The following is a 19,088-nucleotide window of genomic DNA, read 5'->3' on the forward strand; positions in this document are numbered from 1 at the left end:
TATTTATTTCGAAAATAATAAAGTTTTGATTGAACAAATATGATTGAAAATTAAAGACATATTTATAATTACATAAAATGTTAATTCGTAGAATATTATCATGGAGCTTTAATTCTAAAGGATCAAAAAACATAAAAGTTAATATGCAAAAATATCAATTGAAATTTATTTATTAAATTATAAATAATTTAAATTTGTTTTAATGAAATAGCAATGTGACAAAAATAAAACGGTCTTTTTGTATCTTATTTTATCTAATGCAAACTTCAATTGTTTATAATTTATAATATAAACTTCAATAAATATTTTTATATATTAAATTTTATTTTGATGTTTAGAATCGATTTTTTAAAAATGTCTCCTGTATATTCAAACATAGATATAATGATTCTATTCTTGAAATGGCAACATATATAATTGTTCAAAAAAAATATTACTGACAAAACAATATTGACGAAAATATAAATTGATTCCAAAAATTTAACAGACATTCATGATATTTAGAAAATACAATATTAATTTTTTTAAAATATCTTTTTATTCAAAGAAACGTATGAGATGGAAATCTTAAATATCAATTGAGGATTAATAAAAGACAATAATTGCCTCAAATATTAATAATTTTATAAATGTAGAAATATATAAAAAATTTAATTTTACAAGAAAATAAAAATTATTTCTAATTTTGATAAATAAACTTATTTTTTATATATTAATTTATGTTTTTAAGATAAAATAATTTGATAAAATTTGTATTAGATAGTATAAATTTTATTATTTTTAATTTTTATATTTCTATTCATTATTAATAAAAATAAAACAAATTTTTGCATTTGATATAAATAGTATTTATTTATTATAATATGTATAAATTTTATAGATAAAGTATAGAAGCATATTTTATTTGTTTGTATTTAAAACTGTCTTTTTTTAAATTTTTTTCTATCTGATGATGTCTGTAACGATTTTTGTGTAATGTAATGAAAAAAATATAAAATAATACAAGTTGTAAATTAAAGAAATTGAATTAAAAAAAAAGATGAGTATTTAGACGAACAGATTTATTTGCTAATATTTCAATAATAAATCATGATCAATAACTAGTGATGAATTTCAGAATTAAATTTTAATGAAGGAAAATATAAAATATTAAATAATAAATTTAAAAATGAAATGAAGTATATTTATAGTCTAACTTTTCTACAGACTTGAATTTTTTGTAATTTTTTCTTGATTTCTTATATGTTTATTAATATTTAAAACTTCAGAATAGAATCAAGTCTTTAGTTCTTTATAAATTTACTTAATAATGGAAGGAGAAAAAAGATCTATCTGCATTAGATTCTAATTACAAATAGAAAAGCAATTATACTTTTCAAAAAATCTAATTTCCAAATCACTTTTACACTTCCTTATATTTTGATTATAATGAGAAGATAAATTATTCCTATTATATTTTTATTTTATATAATTGCTCTTCTTCCTCAATATCTAAACTGAGCTTTTCAGAAATTAAATATAGTTTCTTCCATGAAGTTGTCCAGACCTTGTTTTTTTTATAATCCTTAAATAACTGTCTTTTATATTTCTTCATTTTCTGATTAATTTATTGTCTGAAATAAATTTTAGGAATACAAAAATTTGATAACTGCAAAATACTTTGATAAATATAATTTATATTTTTCCATTTCTTTAATTAATTCATTGTTTGAAATAAAATTATAAAAATAAAGATAATTTTTATCCATCTATTATTATATTAAGTAATGCAGAGACTAGTTCTTAATTTTTATTTTTTTATTTTACAGAATAAAAATAATTAATTATTCACCAATAGACAAAATTAAAAAAAAAAGATATAACGCTATTTAGAGTTTGAAAAAAGAAGTTGAGAGAAGAATAATGGGAAAAAATTATTTATTTTTAAAGAATTTATTAGTTTGTTAATTGATTAGATTTATTTAACAGTAAATATATTAGTATTGAAAAATAAAAATAAATAGTACATCTTCTACAGAGATTTTTCAATAGTTTGTTCACCATATTATTGAGCAAATTATGAAGTTGAAAATAAATTTTCATTTTCATTTTAAATAAATTATGAGAGTTTATAAAAAAAAAATTTAAAAGAAAAAAAGGATTTAAAAAAAAAATTTTAAATTAATTATAATTTGATTTGGATTATAAAAGCATACAGAAGCATAAAAGAAAGAATTCATTTAATATTTTATTAAATAGAGAATTTTTTAAAAAATTATCAATAATCTGTGGAAATTTATATCAAGTTATCAATTATAATATATTAAAACATGTAAATTATTTGTAATATATATATACATATATATACGTGAAATATATTTAAAAAATATATAAAATATAAAACATAACATATACAAAATATAAAAAACAAGATATAAGATATATGAATTAATATCGTTATTTATTATTTATTATAATTTGAATATATAATTCTATTTTTTTTATAAATATAGATATATTTATTTCCAGTAATAATTTTTTTTAAATTAATTTATATTAAACTATTTAACATTCATAAGACATTATAAGTGCATATTTTTTTTGTCAATATCGTAGCTTGACTTTTTGATCCATCAACTATTCCTTTTAAAATATTATCAATTTTATATAATTCATTAAAACCTTGATTTTTTTCATATTTTATATTTAATACTTTTTAAATTTGACAAAGCATTTAATGAAACAATACTGATTAAATTCTATTAGCTAATGCTTCTTGATTAACGTTACAGAATAATTTATTGTGATATTTCAAATTTCAACGTACATGTATAATACTGATACATATTGTTTACATATTTTAAAACGTTCCAATGAACGATATTGATATATATATTATTATGAAAATACTATCATGTGATAATATGAAATCGTTTCTTAATAAACAAATTTAGAAAATTAAAAGAATTATGAGAAAATCATTGGTATCATGCTAATTTGTTAATTATTTTATAATCCATAAAATATGCGAAAAATGTATATAATATGCAAAATGTATGTAGTATGGATGAAATTATAATATGCATTATGTAAAATATATATACACATATATATACACATATATATATATACAATAAAAAATACATTTCATAATCATCTAATGATATTTTTTTATCTATTTTTTAATAAAAATATGCATTTGCATAAACTATATTCTATATCCGTATAAATAGATCCGCAATCCAGTTATCAATATTAATTTAACTATAGAGCTAATTAAAATATGTCTAATAATGTATTTTCCTAAGAATAAAATGATAATAAAATGATAAAATTTCTTATATATTTTATCGCTAAATATCACTGAAGTTATTTTTCTTTTATAAAACTATACATCAATGTCTTCTTTATCGTTCAAAATAATTTTGAAAATGATTTTGTGAAATATTTTTTAATATTATCATTGCATTATTCTAAATGTTATTAATACCATCAAAATAATTTTCTTTTAAAAAACTTTTTAATTAATAAAAAGATAATTAATAAAAAGGTATTAAAACGTGCTTCTTATATCGAATTTAATTTAAATAAATAGTAAAATCATTCTATAATTTATTAAAAAATTGTTTTGAAGTTTGTTTTAATATAGCTTAAATCATAAAGAAGAAAAGATTATATAGATCTATTCATATAGATCTATTTTAAAAAAATTTTAAATAGTGAACATATGTCATTAATACACAATTTCTCAAAGAGAAACATATTTTAAAAATGATCATAGAATGACATTTTTAAAAGTACTTGTATATTATTTTATTGTTAATACTTGCATATTGTGTTCTTCATAATTTTGTAAGATCTCGAGATAGATTTAACAATCAAGATATATTCATTAAATATACAACTACTTATATACGCCTTCTTATATACATGCATCCGACTTTTTATCGTATGATCGCTGCACAGTACCAGAATTGCGATTCAAAATATAAATTATGAATTGGATTAAATGCGCACGAACAATATAACACCATTAGAATTTTATTACAATATCGTTTGCACGAGTTGACGACTCGACAGGTTTACATTTCTAATGCGCATGATCGTACGTTCCCGCCGCAAAAGATATGTACAGTCTCATCTATAAATTATCATCTATAATATTTGGACACTTGTTTAATTTGAAAATGATTATTAAAATAGAAACACAATTTTCTGGATTGATTTTATGATATTATTATATTATTATATTTATTATATAATATATTATTATAATATATTATATTTATTATATGATATTATTATATTATTATATTTCATGATAATTATTATATATATTTATTTTATAATAATAATTTTGAAAATTATTATTTTAACTCTTTTTCCGAAAAATACTGATTAATTGACTTGAAATTTAAGGAAGTGGTAGAAAGAAGAACTCTAAATATAAAATATGTAAAATTTTAACTTCAAATATTTTTCCAAATAGTTTCCAAAATTTTAATAAAAATTTTTCAACATTGTACATTGAATGTTGTTTATTTATATCTTCTTAATCAAATATTTTCATTATATGCATAGCATGCAATTGTATTTATCAATTGTTTATATGATGTTAATATATTTATGGAACATCTTTGGATCAATTTTAGAGACCACATAAACATGAAAGTGAGTATACAAAAATAATTATCGGTTAAGATTCATTTATTAAATTATAATTAAATTTTAAGTTTACATTAAATGAAAGAAAAATATTTTTTTTATTGACATGTTTTTGTTTTGCTTTATGTTACACTTAAATTATTATATTAATAAATAAGTCTCAATCAAATTTTGTACATCAACTTTTGTATTTATTTTGATATAAAATCGATTCTCCAATATATTATAAATATATTACACACTCTTACAAACATATTATAACACTCTTTATAAATATATTACAGCAAAATGTATTACGCATCCAAAATATATTAAGGGATAAGTTAATATCATTACACTTATAATTAGTAGTTATCCATAAAAAATTTGAATATCTCACAAATTTTAGCATTGATTAGATTTCGTAAATATTTTATAAATTTCTGACTGAACAGAGATAAAAAACAATAGATTCTTTTTTTCTTTGTTCATTCGACAATGCATTTGATTGACATTAAATAATTAAAAAAGAATTAATTATTTGATATAATACAAACATTCGATTATTATTATTTTTGCAAAAACAGGATATTCTGTTTAAAAAAAAACAAGATATTTTGTTTAAAAAATTACTACAATAATACAATCAGAAAATTTTGATAATTCATATACGAAAAAAAAACGTCTAAAAAAGAAACAATAGAAAATGAAAATAAATATACAAACACAATAAATGCAATAGAAAATTAATAGCAATAAAAATTATCGCAAAATTTAACAAGGAGCAAAAAGATCAAATGATGATGACAACAATCAAACAGCTATCGTATTATTATAAAAAAATTACATTTAAGATTTCAAAATAAGAAAAAAATAGTTAGAATAAACGAAAATATAAAAATTGAAACGTTAATGATTAGGAAAACGTGTTATAAAATAAAATAAAGAATCAAATTTTTTAATATAAAATGAATTTACATATGGAGAAAACTAAATAAAAAATTGATATTATCAACTGCAATGAAATTTGTAATCAATGTTTTAAATTTATTTGAAGATATAATAAGATAAGATAAATAATAAGATAAGATAAATAATATATAAAATTAAAAAAAAAAAATAATTCTTTGTATTGCTTGAAAAAAGAAATTATAAAAAATTTGAAAAAATTACTATGGAAATATTTAAAAAATTAATAAAAAGAATACCGCTATTAGTTTAGGCAATTATATTTGTACGAAAAAAAAATATATAAAATTACTTATGTTTTTTAATAAGATTCTTATTATATAATTTATAATATATATTTATAATATAAAAAAATTTATATAATTATTACATATTTTTAACATTATTCAGGGTATTTCGTTTAATTGAATATATTCAAATATCTTATTAGTAATTAAAGTAAAAATTCAGTAAAAAAAAAAATATATTTAAATATTATAATAAAATATATTTAAATATTATAATATTTTAATAAAAATCGTTTAAATAATTGCAGCAAAGTGCAAATTTGAAATGCATTGATCAATTTATTTAGGAAACTTTTTTTAAAAAAGTTTCCATCTACTTATGTTAAAAAATTATTGATTTAAAAAATATTTTAATTAAAAAATTCAAGGAATTGAAAAAATAATAATTATAATCACTTTTGATTTGCTCTTCAATAATATATTTTAATTATATATTCAATAATATATTCAAACACATTATAAAGAATGCTTAAATTATAATATTAGCAGAATATTAATAAATTAATATTAATAAATTAATTATATTTAAAATCACTTTATTTCAATTTCATTTCAAAAAATGAAGTTGACTTAAAATCTCCTTCATTACTTGTAAAAAACTAATTTACATCATAAAATGTCTCCCTTCGAAGCAAATAAATCTTCTTAAATAACACTTCTATTTTTTTTGATTATTTTAATCCTTCATGAAATATTCAAATATCCAACAGAATATACTATATATGTAATAAATACTAATTTTCTTTCACAATATAAAATATACATATATATATATATATATATAAGTAATATAAAATAGCATAAAATCTTAATTTATCTATCTTATGGACAGAACTACAAAAACTAAATCAATGTTTCTCAATCTTTTTTTAATTAATGCCTCTAAAAATTTAAATTTTTTATTTTTCTTAACGAGAGCAGAAAAATTAGAAGAAAAATTAGAAAAATTAGAGAGTAGAAAATTATACATCTTTCAATTTTGTTATATCTTTCAAAGTACTAAGAGATAAAATACGATATTATATTTATTTACTTTAATTTTAATTTTTAATTGTTTCAAAATATAAAGATTTCTCATTTGTGATATATTTTATGTTGGCAAATATTTTAGATTAGATTAGATGTACACAAACAATGTAATTCTATTGCAGGCTTGCAATTCAGTATTTTTGTTTTCATAGCCAGATTATACATATTATAACATTATACATAATAGAAATATAAACTATCTTCGATATTTATCTAAATCACACAGCCATTATCGTAACGAGATGAAAATCGGCCGTTTGTATTGAGTCTTAAGTACATCCCACACGATGAGATTTGATATATCTTGCAACTAATAATAGAATCGAAATTACTCACATTCATTTTGAATCTGTTCTATATAAAGTACACTTAAAACTTGCCTGGGTTTGTTCCCAACGCTAGCGAGACATGTCTTGAGATAAATTTCATCGTGTAGAGAACACTTAGGAAACATAAATCTGCGGAATTGCATAAAAATATCGCGACAGAATGGCAAAATATACTATGTTGTATGCATATAATATACTTATATGCATTTAATTTTATTTTGTAGATGCATCCGGAGGACAATAATATCATTATAGATTAAAAATATAAATCTAACCTAACCTAATTTATGCTAATTTAACCTGTTGAATTACAAGAGCGAATTCATAATAACGTTGTTCGTATGCATTTAATCTTATCGAGTGACAAATTTAATTTTTGTACTTATAAACGTATTTCACTTTTATTTCTCTTCTTTTATATCAAATTTTTTATTTAAAAAGTAACAAATTCAAATATTCTTTCTCATTTTATCGTAACATTTTTCTGTAGTTCTGTTTCAAAATTTTAAATACACATATGTATATTTTTATTTTTGAATAAAAATTTTTATTTCGAGAGACAGGCTATTTGAAAAAATTATCATTTTAAGACTCAAATATTTAATATCAAAGATGTATATAATGATTGATATGAAATGATACATTGAAATATCAAAATTATGAATGCAGCAATCGTACATTTTTAAAAATGCGCGCAAAAAAAACATATGATACCATTTATTATCAAAGATATGTGCGCAGTACTATGTTCTAGTATTGCACAACTATCGCAAAAAAAAAAAAAAAAAAAAATGGATTTATATATGGGATTTATTAACGTAGATAGAATATTTTAAGAATATCTTTATTCAAGAGATAGAAGTGAGAAATAAATAAAATATATATTTTATTTTTGAAGTATAAAAAAAATTACATTCAAAATAGTTGTATTCTATTTCTTTTCAATAAAATATATTCATTAACAAAACAATATCGATTTTTTTATTATACATTCGAATCCCTTTAAGTCAAATTTCTAATAAAATTATAATTTCATTTCTATTAGATCTTTAGAAGTCAAATGTATAACTTTAAGTTGAATTATTTGCTACATGTTTAAATATATTACCTTATCTTTGCAATTCGAATTTAGACTAATTCATCTTTTAATAATTTAAAGTAATATCATAATTTGTTAATAATTTATCAATATCTTTTCTTTCTACTGTTATAATAATTTCCAAATGTCAGAAAAAACCAACATTTTCGAATTTTTCTCTTTTTGAAATTTTTAAACGAAAAAATTAATTCTTGTAAAAAATCTCTATGTATTGAATATTTATCATAATTTTTTTAACAAAAATCATGGTAAAATAGAATCTTTATAATTTAAAAGATATATAATTTAAAACAAAAGGTTTAAATCTTCATAAATCTAATCTATTAGAAGTTGCAAATTTATTAAATTCTATTTATCAAAATTCAACTGTATTTGTTAAATAATAAAATCAAGTTATTACAATATAATTATTTAAATATAATAAAATATAAATCTTATCAAATAATTTAACAATATAAAAGAAAATTTAAATAATAAAAATAATTAAATAAATTAACTTTTTTTCAGAAATATAATTTGTAATATCCATATTGCAAATTTTCATATTAAATAACGAAATATATTTGCTTACATATTTCATTCTTACGAATCTCGTTCTTTTCGTCAAAATTTTCGCAGAAAACACGTCAAACATTTATCCACGCACTTTTTTTTCTTATCATAATGTTCTACAATGAGATTTCAAATCTCTAGATAGTTTTTAATTTCTTCGAAAAAGTTTCAATATTCAAAGATTCATCGAAATCTGAATCCATCATTGCGGCAAATTATCGGATATGTGTACTGACTGATATGCAACGATGCACTGGACATTGGAATTGCGACTGCGTCGATCGTAATGAATTGCGACACAAAATGCACACAAGAACATGGTATGCCGTCGTCGAAAGTACACTCCTGTCTATAAGTCGGATGATAACATTTTAAAACATAGATAAATGAATATTATGACTGTAACATCATATTAACATTTATTAACCCTATTGTAAGGAAATACTATATCTTAATTATTTTAATTCTTAAATCAATTCCACTAAACATCAAAAGATAATAAAAATACGTGATATTATTGAAAGAAATAAAGAAATAATTCATATTGTAAAAATTATCAAAGTACAAAAATACATTATAATAATAGATATATAGTAGATATATTTTGATATAGATTTTAATTTATATAAATTTTAAACATAAACTCATTGATTTATTAATGATTAACTGATGATTAATTTGTAAATATGTTGTAAATATGATTTAATATTGGAGTTATAAAATTCTATATATATTTGTTTGTTTATTTAATATTTTTTTCATAATGATTCAATATTATTTTATAAAAATTTGACAAAATAAAAATATTTGTAATATTGTAATTAAGCTATTTCTTCTTTCAATTAAGAAAATTTATTTAAATTATATAGTTGATTATATAGTTGATTTTTATTAAATATTTATTAGATATTTATTTTTTGTATCTTGATATAATATAAATTATTTTATTTATTTTATGTTTTTTAATAATGCGCATTATTTTTATTATTTTTATTATTTGATTATTTGTTTTATTGTTTAATAAATTAAAAAAAATTTATATTAAAATCATCAAGTATTACTTGTAATATGAATTGTATCGTCAATGTTATACATTATTCTAGGATACATATTCTAGAAATCAGTTAAAATCAGTGATTCCTGAGATAATTTTGAATTTTTCTTCTTTGCGAAAATTTTTGCCAACCGAATATAAATTATATTCAAATAATATATATCGAATAAAATATATTGAATATAAAAAATATTCTTTTATTGAAAAAATTATTTATTAAATTATATCATGAGTAATAAATAAATTATAATGTTCAATATATTTTTTTCGATATATGTTGCTTGAATTTGTTAATGCTCGACTGCATATAACTGTAACTTACACATTCTATTAGTCGATGTTTTTTATTAATAACTCATTAATGAACAAACTCGTTAATGAAAATCTTTACAAAGAAAATGTTGTTTGAAATTATTCAGAAATCAATTAACAAATTTCTACATTTTTTGGGATATCTTATATATATATATATATATATATATATATATATATATATATATATATATATATATATATATATAATATATAAACGAATTAATTCAAATTGATTCAAAGCTAATTTAACATTGTCAACATAATTGTAACTTAATATTATCATTATTAATTAACATTAACAAAAATGACTTCGTACACACAAATAAAGTACAAATGTTCATTTAGTATTGAATATGAAAAGCATTTAAATTTTTTAGAGTTTTTTTTCAAGTCTCCATTTAATTCATGTCTGTTTATTATTCGTATATCAAAATAGCATATATGCATTTTTGTATATCAATAATTTTTATTTTGTTCGCATTTATGCAATATCTGTTAATATTAATTAATATTAATAATATTAATAATAATTATGCAAATTTTGAATTAATGTTTTCCTGAATCGATTATTATACAATATATATACAATTCTCTATTTACATTTAATGTACTGCAAAAAAGATTCATACATGATATCGAATGATAAAACTCGATTTTTCATTATCGAAAGAATTCACTATAAGACAATGTTCTATTTTGATTGAATATTTTTTGCTGCTCTTGATAAATATTAATAGTCCTTAAAATCTTAGATTTTTTTTTTTTTAATATTCTATATTCTAAAAAAGTGATTTATATTTTTATATTATGACCTTCCGAGAGTTAAAATTATAATGTTCATTCATTCATATCTAAAAATGTATTATCAAGTGCTTAGGGATTTATAAATAAATTTATAAATAATATTGCATGTACAATTTTAATTTATAATATTCTGAATCATCAGTTTTATATTCCACAATACAATGGTTGAGTATTGGATTTTTAATGATATTATTAAATATTGACACAATTTTAAAATCTAAATTTAATTAAACATTAGATCGATATGATTAAATATTTACAATAAAAACAACAAGAAGATTTATCTATTTCATCTCTTAAATATATTATTATAATATATTTTGTATATTTTTATTAGTCAAAAATACTTACTCTTTTGTATCTTTAGATTTTTGTAAATTTAAATTTTTAATATTCGTTATTTACTGAAAATACAAGATGCAAATACAAAACAAAAACAAATAAATTGTTTGTTTTCATTTTCAGCATGACTGTTTTTATGCTTGATAACACAACATTTCAACTTAAAATATGTAATTATCGATATAAAATTTAACTCTTAAATGTTAAAATTTCAATATCAATTTTTGTTAATATTCCTGTAAGATATATAATTTTTTTTAACAAATTTGATTCTTCTTTAATATGTAAAATCTTGCGAAAAGTTTTTCCAATAGATCTCTAGGAATCTAAAAATATAGAATTCATCCATATTAATTACAACATTCCTTTTAATTATATATATTATAAGTATATTTATGTTTTTGGCAGATTGTTATAAAAAATATAGAATATAAAATATATTCTTAACTAAATTATTTAGTTCAAAATAATTTAATAAATATTATTTCATTATTTCATTATTTATGATAAAAAATGATATATGATAAATAATCTATTACATTAATATAAACAATAGATAATTGTTGAATTTTCGTGTAATTCTATTTTCAAGAAATTATACGTAATGTTTCACAAATTGATTGAAAATTACTGATTTTAAATAACTTTTTTCTTTAGAAAAAATTTAAAAGTTTCAAAAAATTTAAATTTAAAATTTAAAAAATTATTAACCAAAAATATTGGCCAATTAAAATGCGCATTGTTATAGCAGTAACGGATATATATTATCGTACTAGCTCGAATCACCGAGCTCGAGTTAAATTTTTGTGATTGGTTGTTAATAATTTGTTAATATTTTGTTAACAAAATCGAAACGAAAATTATCATAAAGAAAAAATTACTTGAAATCGCTTTAAGAATCACTTATTAAGCTTTATCAATTAATTTTTGAAATACATTATATACGATTATCTGATTGATAATCATTACGATATTAAATATAACAAAATATTTTGTTATTATTTATCATTGATTAAGCTTTTTTTAAAATAAAAATTATATATAATCATGGATAATTTAATTGTTTAATCTAAAAAGTGATATAATTTAAATAAAAATAATAAACAAACTAATAAATAATTTATGTTTTTAAATAGTTATGATGGGCATATATATCGTCATTTAATAATGAATAAAATTTTGAATATGTATTATAAACATATTCTGAACTAAGGAAGGGTAGCCTTTGCATACGAAGAATTCGTTCTAGCATTGAATTATTTGGTAATGTTTCACCTTTTAAATCGCACGCCTGTAAAAAATATAATATATATAAATATAAATTTATGATTTATATTTAAATTTTATTATAACTTTATAGTTAAAATGGGCAACACATTACAGAATAAAGTTATTTAGTTCCATGAAAAAATTGTCTTTGATTTTCTAAAAAAAATCCGCAATTACTTAATTGCCAACCCAATACATAATAGACTAATTAAAAGTGAGAATGATAATAAAATTACAATTGTTTAAATAAAATTATAACACACAAACACATTATAATGAAAGAATTATTGAAAAAAATGAATAATATGAGAAAAAGAAAGATGAATTTTAAACTTTTTCTAATGAAAAAATAAAAATTAAATTATAATTATGCAAAGATTTTTAAAAAAATTTCGTATTTATATAAGTTCTATTATTAACATAGAAAACTCGATATAGTATATACTATAAACTATAAATTTAAAAATTTTAAAATAGTAACACAACAAAATAATAACAATATAAAATATTGACATATAAAAATTAGTATTGTGAAGTTAAAATTATATCAAAATTAAAAATTTACTTCATTAATTTTAATTTAATGTATAATATGATATTTAAAATGATTTATATTATATTATATTTAGAAATTAATATATTATATTAATACATTTTCTATTTTAAGTGAAATATTGATTTTGAAAATTTTTATTATAACAAATAATTCAAATTGATTTATATACATATAATATAAATAGCAAATGATGCAAATTAATGTAGTAAATAAAGTGAATGTATTATAATGAATAACTTGCAATTACATTTATGTATAATTTATCTATCTTGAAAATTTGCTACAACATCCTTTCACCTTAGATCTTCTTGATCCTGTTCCGCTTTTACATCTTTACTGTTTCCAATGAACCTTTCACTTCGAAACTTTTTATCCTACAATATTACAATATATATACATCAGCCATCATATAAATGTATTTCCATATTCGTATTTTATGATTATTTTATCAACAACTTTCTTTCGTTCTACTTATTGTTAAATTATTTATCTTATTATTTAGAAAGAAAATTAATTAATTCAACAAGCAATAAAATTCGAACATATTTAATCTTCTTTACTTATGAAGTTTAGAATTAAATTAGATTTTGTTATTTTTAAATGATTTGTTAATAAGCTATGTAAGAAAATGTAGGGCAAAATATCTAATATATTTTCTTTGCTAATAAAAAATTAAATAATAAAACAAAATAGATATTTCAGATATTGTTAGAAATTTTAGATTACATTTTTTAAAATCAGAAAATAAAAATATTTTTCTCTAAGAAAATTGTTTCGCTTACAAAAATAAAATTTTTTGAAAATTTTCAAATATTTGATTTTACACTTTAAATGTAATTAATATCAGTTTTTTTTATTATATCAAAGATGCGTAAAACTTATTATAAAGATAAAATCTTTATTATTTTAAAATTAATATATAAAATATTTTAATAAATATTATTTTATTTTAATTATTTAAAAATTACTTTAAATTATTCTAAATTATTTTAACTTGTATAAAAATTTATTGTGATTTATTTAATAAAAAAATTAATAAAGACAAAAGTTTTTTTAAATATTTGCAGATTTCACGACCTTGCCTATATATAATTTATTGAATATTATCCCATAATCAAATGTCCAGTATTATCCCAAATGAGATAATATTAAACATTAAATATTTAGAGTTCAATAATATGAAATAAAATGTTAAAAATTATAGAATATAGAATATAGAACTTTTTTTAGTCAAAATTTGACTTTTTTAAATGAAAAATTAATTTTCTATTATTTTAATTGATTTCTCTTTGTCGTAAAATCAATCCAAATATAAGATTTTTTATCAATTGAATATATTGAATTATATTCAAAAATTTATTTTTTTATTTTCAGATAAACGTCGTAATAAGGAAATTATGGAGACATATGCCACCAAATTTCCAGACTACACATTCCTTCGAACAAAATTCGATACAAATCTTTTTCGAACTAATGAAACATTTTGTGTGGAAATTAAACCAAAACAAGGCTATTTGCAAGATATTGATCAAAAATTCCAAAAGTGTCCTTATTGTTTGACACAATATTATAAGGTAATAAATTATTAAATATTTGTAAATTAATTTAATTAAGAGAATATTAATAGCTAAAAATAATAAAAAATGTACTTGTAACTGTAACTTTTCATTTGATTTATTTATTTAAATATTATTTTAACTATTTTTATTGAATTTCTTAAAAGTCAGTATTATCAATATATGTTATTCAAATGAAAAATGATACGTATAAATATCATTTAAATTTCTAAAATTAATTTACAATTTTAATTATAATAACATTATATTTGTATTTATATATATTATTTATTTATTATATTATTTATTTATTTAATATTATATTCTAAAACTTGTTTATTATCATAATATATTTTTCATTTATTTAATTCAATAAAAAATACAAGATATACAAGCTTTAATATCCATAGGATACATAGTCGATTCAGATAATAAATAACAAATTAAATATAAAATAAATTGATGCATAAAAAAAATCCACTAAAACTTATTATTAAATTATATTGTCCATAAAAAAAATAATTTTTTATAATATTTGTTGAATCCCATTATAGAATCTCACTTAAAATTGCTATGTTCTTTTACGAATTTTTATAAAAACTATTTTTGATAAAAATAAAATATTATTTAAAAATTAAAAACATTAAAAGTTTTAAATTAATCTTAAAACGTAAGGGAAAAATTTGTGAATATGAAGTGTTCATAGTTATAATTATTTATAATTTTGAATTATGAATAAATATCAAAGACTTAAAAAAAGATGATATGTATAATTTTTATGTATTACTTATATATTTTTTACAAAAAATTGTTCATTTAATGTAAATTTGCTATATACTATCCAATTATGTAAATATTTCTGAAAAAAATGATTATATTTTATTTGATTATATTATAATCAATATAATTATATAATTTAAATGATATAATTTGAATGATTATATTATATTATGTTAAAAATATATTTTTATAAAAATTTATATTTTTTGAAAATTAAAAATAATAAAACAATTCGGCTTTTGAATTCATATTTAAGATAATAACTTTAAAATTACTCTTTAGAGAAGAATTAAATTAATACAAAACAAAATGTTGGATGAATGTTTTGTATTAGATAATATTTTAAGCAATTTAAACTATTTCACTTTATTTCCATCTCATTTTATTTAATATAAATTTTATAATTTAATAAATAAATTTCAATCAAAATTTTTATATATTAATATTTATTGTTTTTAACTTTGGAATCGATCCATAATTATGCAATGCATAAAATGCATAAAATATATTAATTATATTTTATTTATATTTATTATAATGTTCTAGATATTATTTGTTTGACTTATTTTCATTTATTATTATTATTTTTTTTATTTCATTATATTATCATTTTTTTCTCTATGATTAAAATATGTTTTTTTCTATAATTTATTTAAAAATAAATATTAATAAAAATTAATTAAATATTAAAAATAAATATTGAAATATTTATATATAATATATAAATATATATTATATATATTATATATTATATATTATTATATATTATATAATATATAAATATATATTTAATTACTAATTAATACTTTTTATAATTAACATATATTTAAATTATATTTTAATAATAATAATATAAATTATTTATAATTTCAGTTAAAGAAGAAGATGATCACATGTCGCAGTACTTATTGTCCATTTGATCTCTTTTCTGGAGTAGAAACACGCATGAAATCGGCACTAAAAGGATTATTAAAATCACCTCAAAATAATTTAAAAATTTTTAAGAATGGTATTCTAGTCTATGATCAAGAATCATCTTTAAGCGATCTTGAATGTGCTTTATCTGATTGGTTTCGTAATTCTATTAATTCCACAAAAAAGGAATACATTGATAAATTCTGTAATTTGATTTGTACTGCTCTTTTACATCCATTTATTTTAGAAGAATATAAGTCTAACATATTTTCTTCTTATGAATTATACACATCTGATGCACATGATTTAAAAACAACTTCCTATATTAATACAGATCTAATTGCAAAAACTAAAAAATTTTTGTATTTCGCTGGAGAGGTAAATATTAAATAATTTTGTTATTAAACTTAATTACATTTAATTATAAATTTTTTTAATATCAAAATAGGATACATATTAATTATTTTTAATGTAAAAAGTTATAATAAAATTTAAATATAAATCATAAATTTATATTTATACATATTATATTTTTTACAGGCGTGCGATTTAAAAGGTGAAACATTACCAAATAATTCAGTGCTAGAACGAATTCTTCGTATGCAAAGGCTACCCTTTATTAGTTCAGAATATGTTTATAATACATATTCAAAATTTTATTCATTATTAAATGACGATATAATATATACTAATATGATAAATATGTTTAAACTTAACGATCATCGAATATCTTATTTCAAACAAAAAGTAAGTATATAAAAAATGAAGTAAGTAAATAAATATTACATATTCATTTAATTAATATATAATATTATAATTAAATAGGATCTAATTTTAAAAAATACTAGTGGTCGAACTGAAGTAACATTTTATAGATATCATAAAAATAAAAGATAATAGAATAATAGAATATAAAATTTCAACTGATGAATTCAGAGTTCCAATTACTAATTAACATGTATTAAACTGACCACTGATTAAAAAATAAAATTTAATTCAATTTAAATTCAATACTCATGAAGAAATTATCCATTCTGCACAAATTAATTTTTTTTGTTTTTTTTTTTTCAAAATTGTTGGAAAAAATTCATGAAAAAATATCTTAAATGCAACAAATTTTTTAAATTATTTTTATATTCGTAAAATTGTATTAATTACCAATTGTAGCATTTAATAGCACCAAACTATATATATATATATATATATATATATATATATATATATATATATATATATGTATGAAAATTTATATCATTTGAATGTAATATAATTGCTGAATAATTATCGAATTATCGAATTAAAATTTAATATTTCATTTCTATTCTCTGTCACCAAATTTATTTCAATAGATCGTAACAAATCAATTTTTTTTTTCAGAAAACTATTACAGAAAATCCTGAAATATTAAAAGAAGCTTATATACAAACATGTGCCAAAGATATTTCCACTTCAATAAAATCAAAGTTTGATGACGATTATAGTAGTAACAAACATATTAATGGATTAAATGAAAATATTTTTCTTATACAAAAATCAATCTTAATACCAATGCATATTGAAAAAAATAATTTATGGTACAATAAATATAGCACAATACATAATGAAAATAATATACACTGTAACGAAAAAGAAACATATTTAACTATAAATACCGAAAATTTATTATGTTTGCAAAATTATTTATTGTTTTCATGTGCTAGAGATTGTTCGATATTAATGTCATTTCGAGAAATAAATCCGTAAGTGCCAAAATATTTTATTCTGTGAATAATGGCTAATTATATTATTAATTCCATTATTGATTGATTAATGTTATTATCGATACTCTGATAACAAAATTATTATATAGAATTATCTATATTTTATATAGAATTATTTAATATAAAATTTTTATATTAATATATTTTATATATATATTTTTTTTAATATAGAAATGCAATATCATCTACCGTCGATAAAAATGTAATACGACTTCCGGACGGACTCAGCTTTGTTTGTAACATCGGTATTTCAGATATAGATCCGAAAAGTTTACATTGTATTGAAAAACATCGTCAACGGGATATTGATGTCTTAAATTCAGTAATATCTCTTTTGGAAGAAGAACTTATGATTAAAAATCAATCATCATCATTTGAAAAATAATTTATAATAGTAAGCGATTTCTAACTAAAACTTTATTGTATAATACGTGTTCCTATATATCATATATTTTAAAATAAGAGAATTATTTGTTTTTTTAATTATTTTTAATTACAGACATCATATTATAATAGATATTTTGAAAGATGTTCAGCATATAAGATATTATTATATTCCAAAATAAGAAATTAATATTAAAATACTTAAAACAAATTTATTTAATCATTGTACATATACGATAAAAATTATTATATTATTATTGCAATTAATATGATAAATAATAATATGATCTCTATAATATTTTTTTTTAAATTTAAATATTAGTGTTTAAATTCATTCAATTCATTGTTTTTAAAGATTGAAAATATTGATTACTTAGTTATTATTAAATTCTAGAGTTAAAATTTTTTCTTTTAATAATATTGAATTAATTCAAAATAATAGTACAAAAGTAAAATATAAAAATA

At 18.2% G+C, this 19,088-nt stretch overlaps 1 protein-coding gene and 1 long non-coding RNA gene across 8 annotated transcripts in view; one reads left to right on the forward strand and one right to left on the reverse strand.

The window, feature by feature from the left end:
- Positions 1-9,223, reverse strand: part of LOC102653978 — a 28,185-nt gene extending 18,962 nt beyond the window's left edge. Inside the window, exon 1 of the long non-coding RNA XR_412383.3 lies at positions 8,908-9,223. This is a non-coding gene — a long non-coding RNA (uncharacterized LOC102653978). The remainder of the gene's footprint in view (positions 1-8,907) is intronic.
- Positions 1-18,695, forward strand: part of LOC100576733 (inositol-pentakisphosphate 2-kinase) — a 271,738-nt gene extending 253,043 nt beyond the window's left edge. For 6 of the 7 annotated variants that reach the window (XM_026439232.1, XM_026439230.1, XM_026439231.1 and 3 more), the window contains 5 exons: positions 14,603-14,802; positions 16,438-16,857; positions 17,020-17,226; positions 17,857-18,218; positions 18,411-18,688. In XM_026439232.1, the coding sequence (XP_026295017.1) occupies positions 14,603-14,802; positions 16,438-16,857; positions 17,020-17,226; positions 17,857-18,218; positions 18,411-18,624 (1,403 nt within the window). In that variant the 3' untranslated portion in view covers positions 18,625-18,688. Of the gene's footprint in view, positions 1-14,602; positions 14,803-16,437; positions 16,858-17,019; positions 17,227-17,856; positions 18,219-18,410 lie in introns of all 7 variants that reach the window. The other variant, XM_026439228.1, reaches the window with a different exon arrangement.
- The last annotated feature ends 393 nt before the right edge of the window (positions 18,696-19,088 follow it).

This window comes from Apis mellifera, linkage group LG2 (genome assembly GCF_003254395.2).
Source record: "Apis mellifera strain DH4 linkage group LG2, Amel_HAv3.1, whole genome shotgun sequence".
Taxonomy (NCBI): domain Eukaryota; kingdom Metazoa; phylum Arthropoda; class Insecta; order Hymenoptera; family Apidae; genus Apis; species Apis mellifera.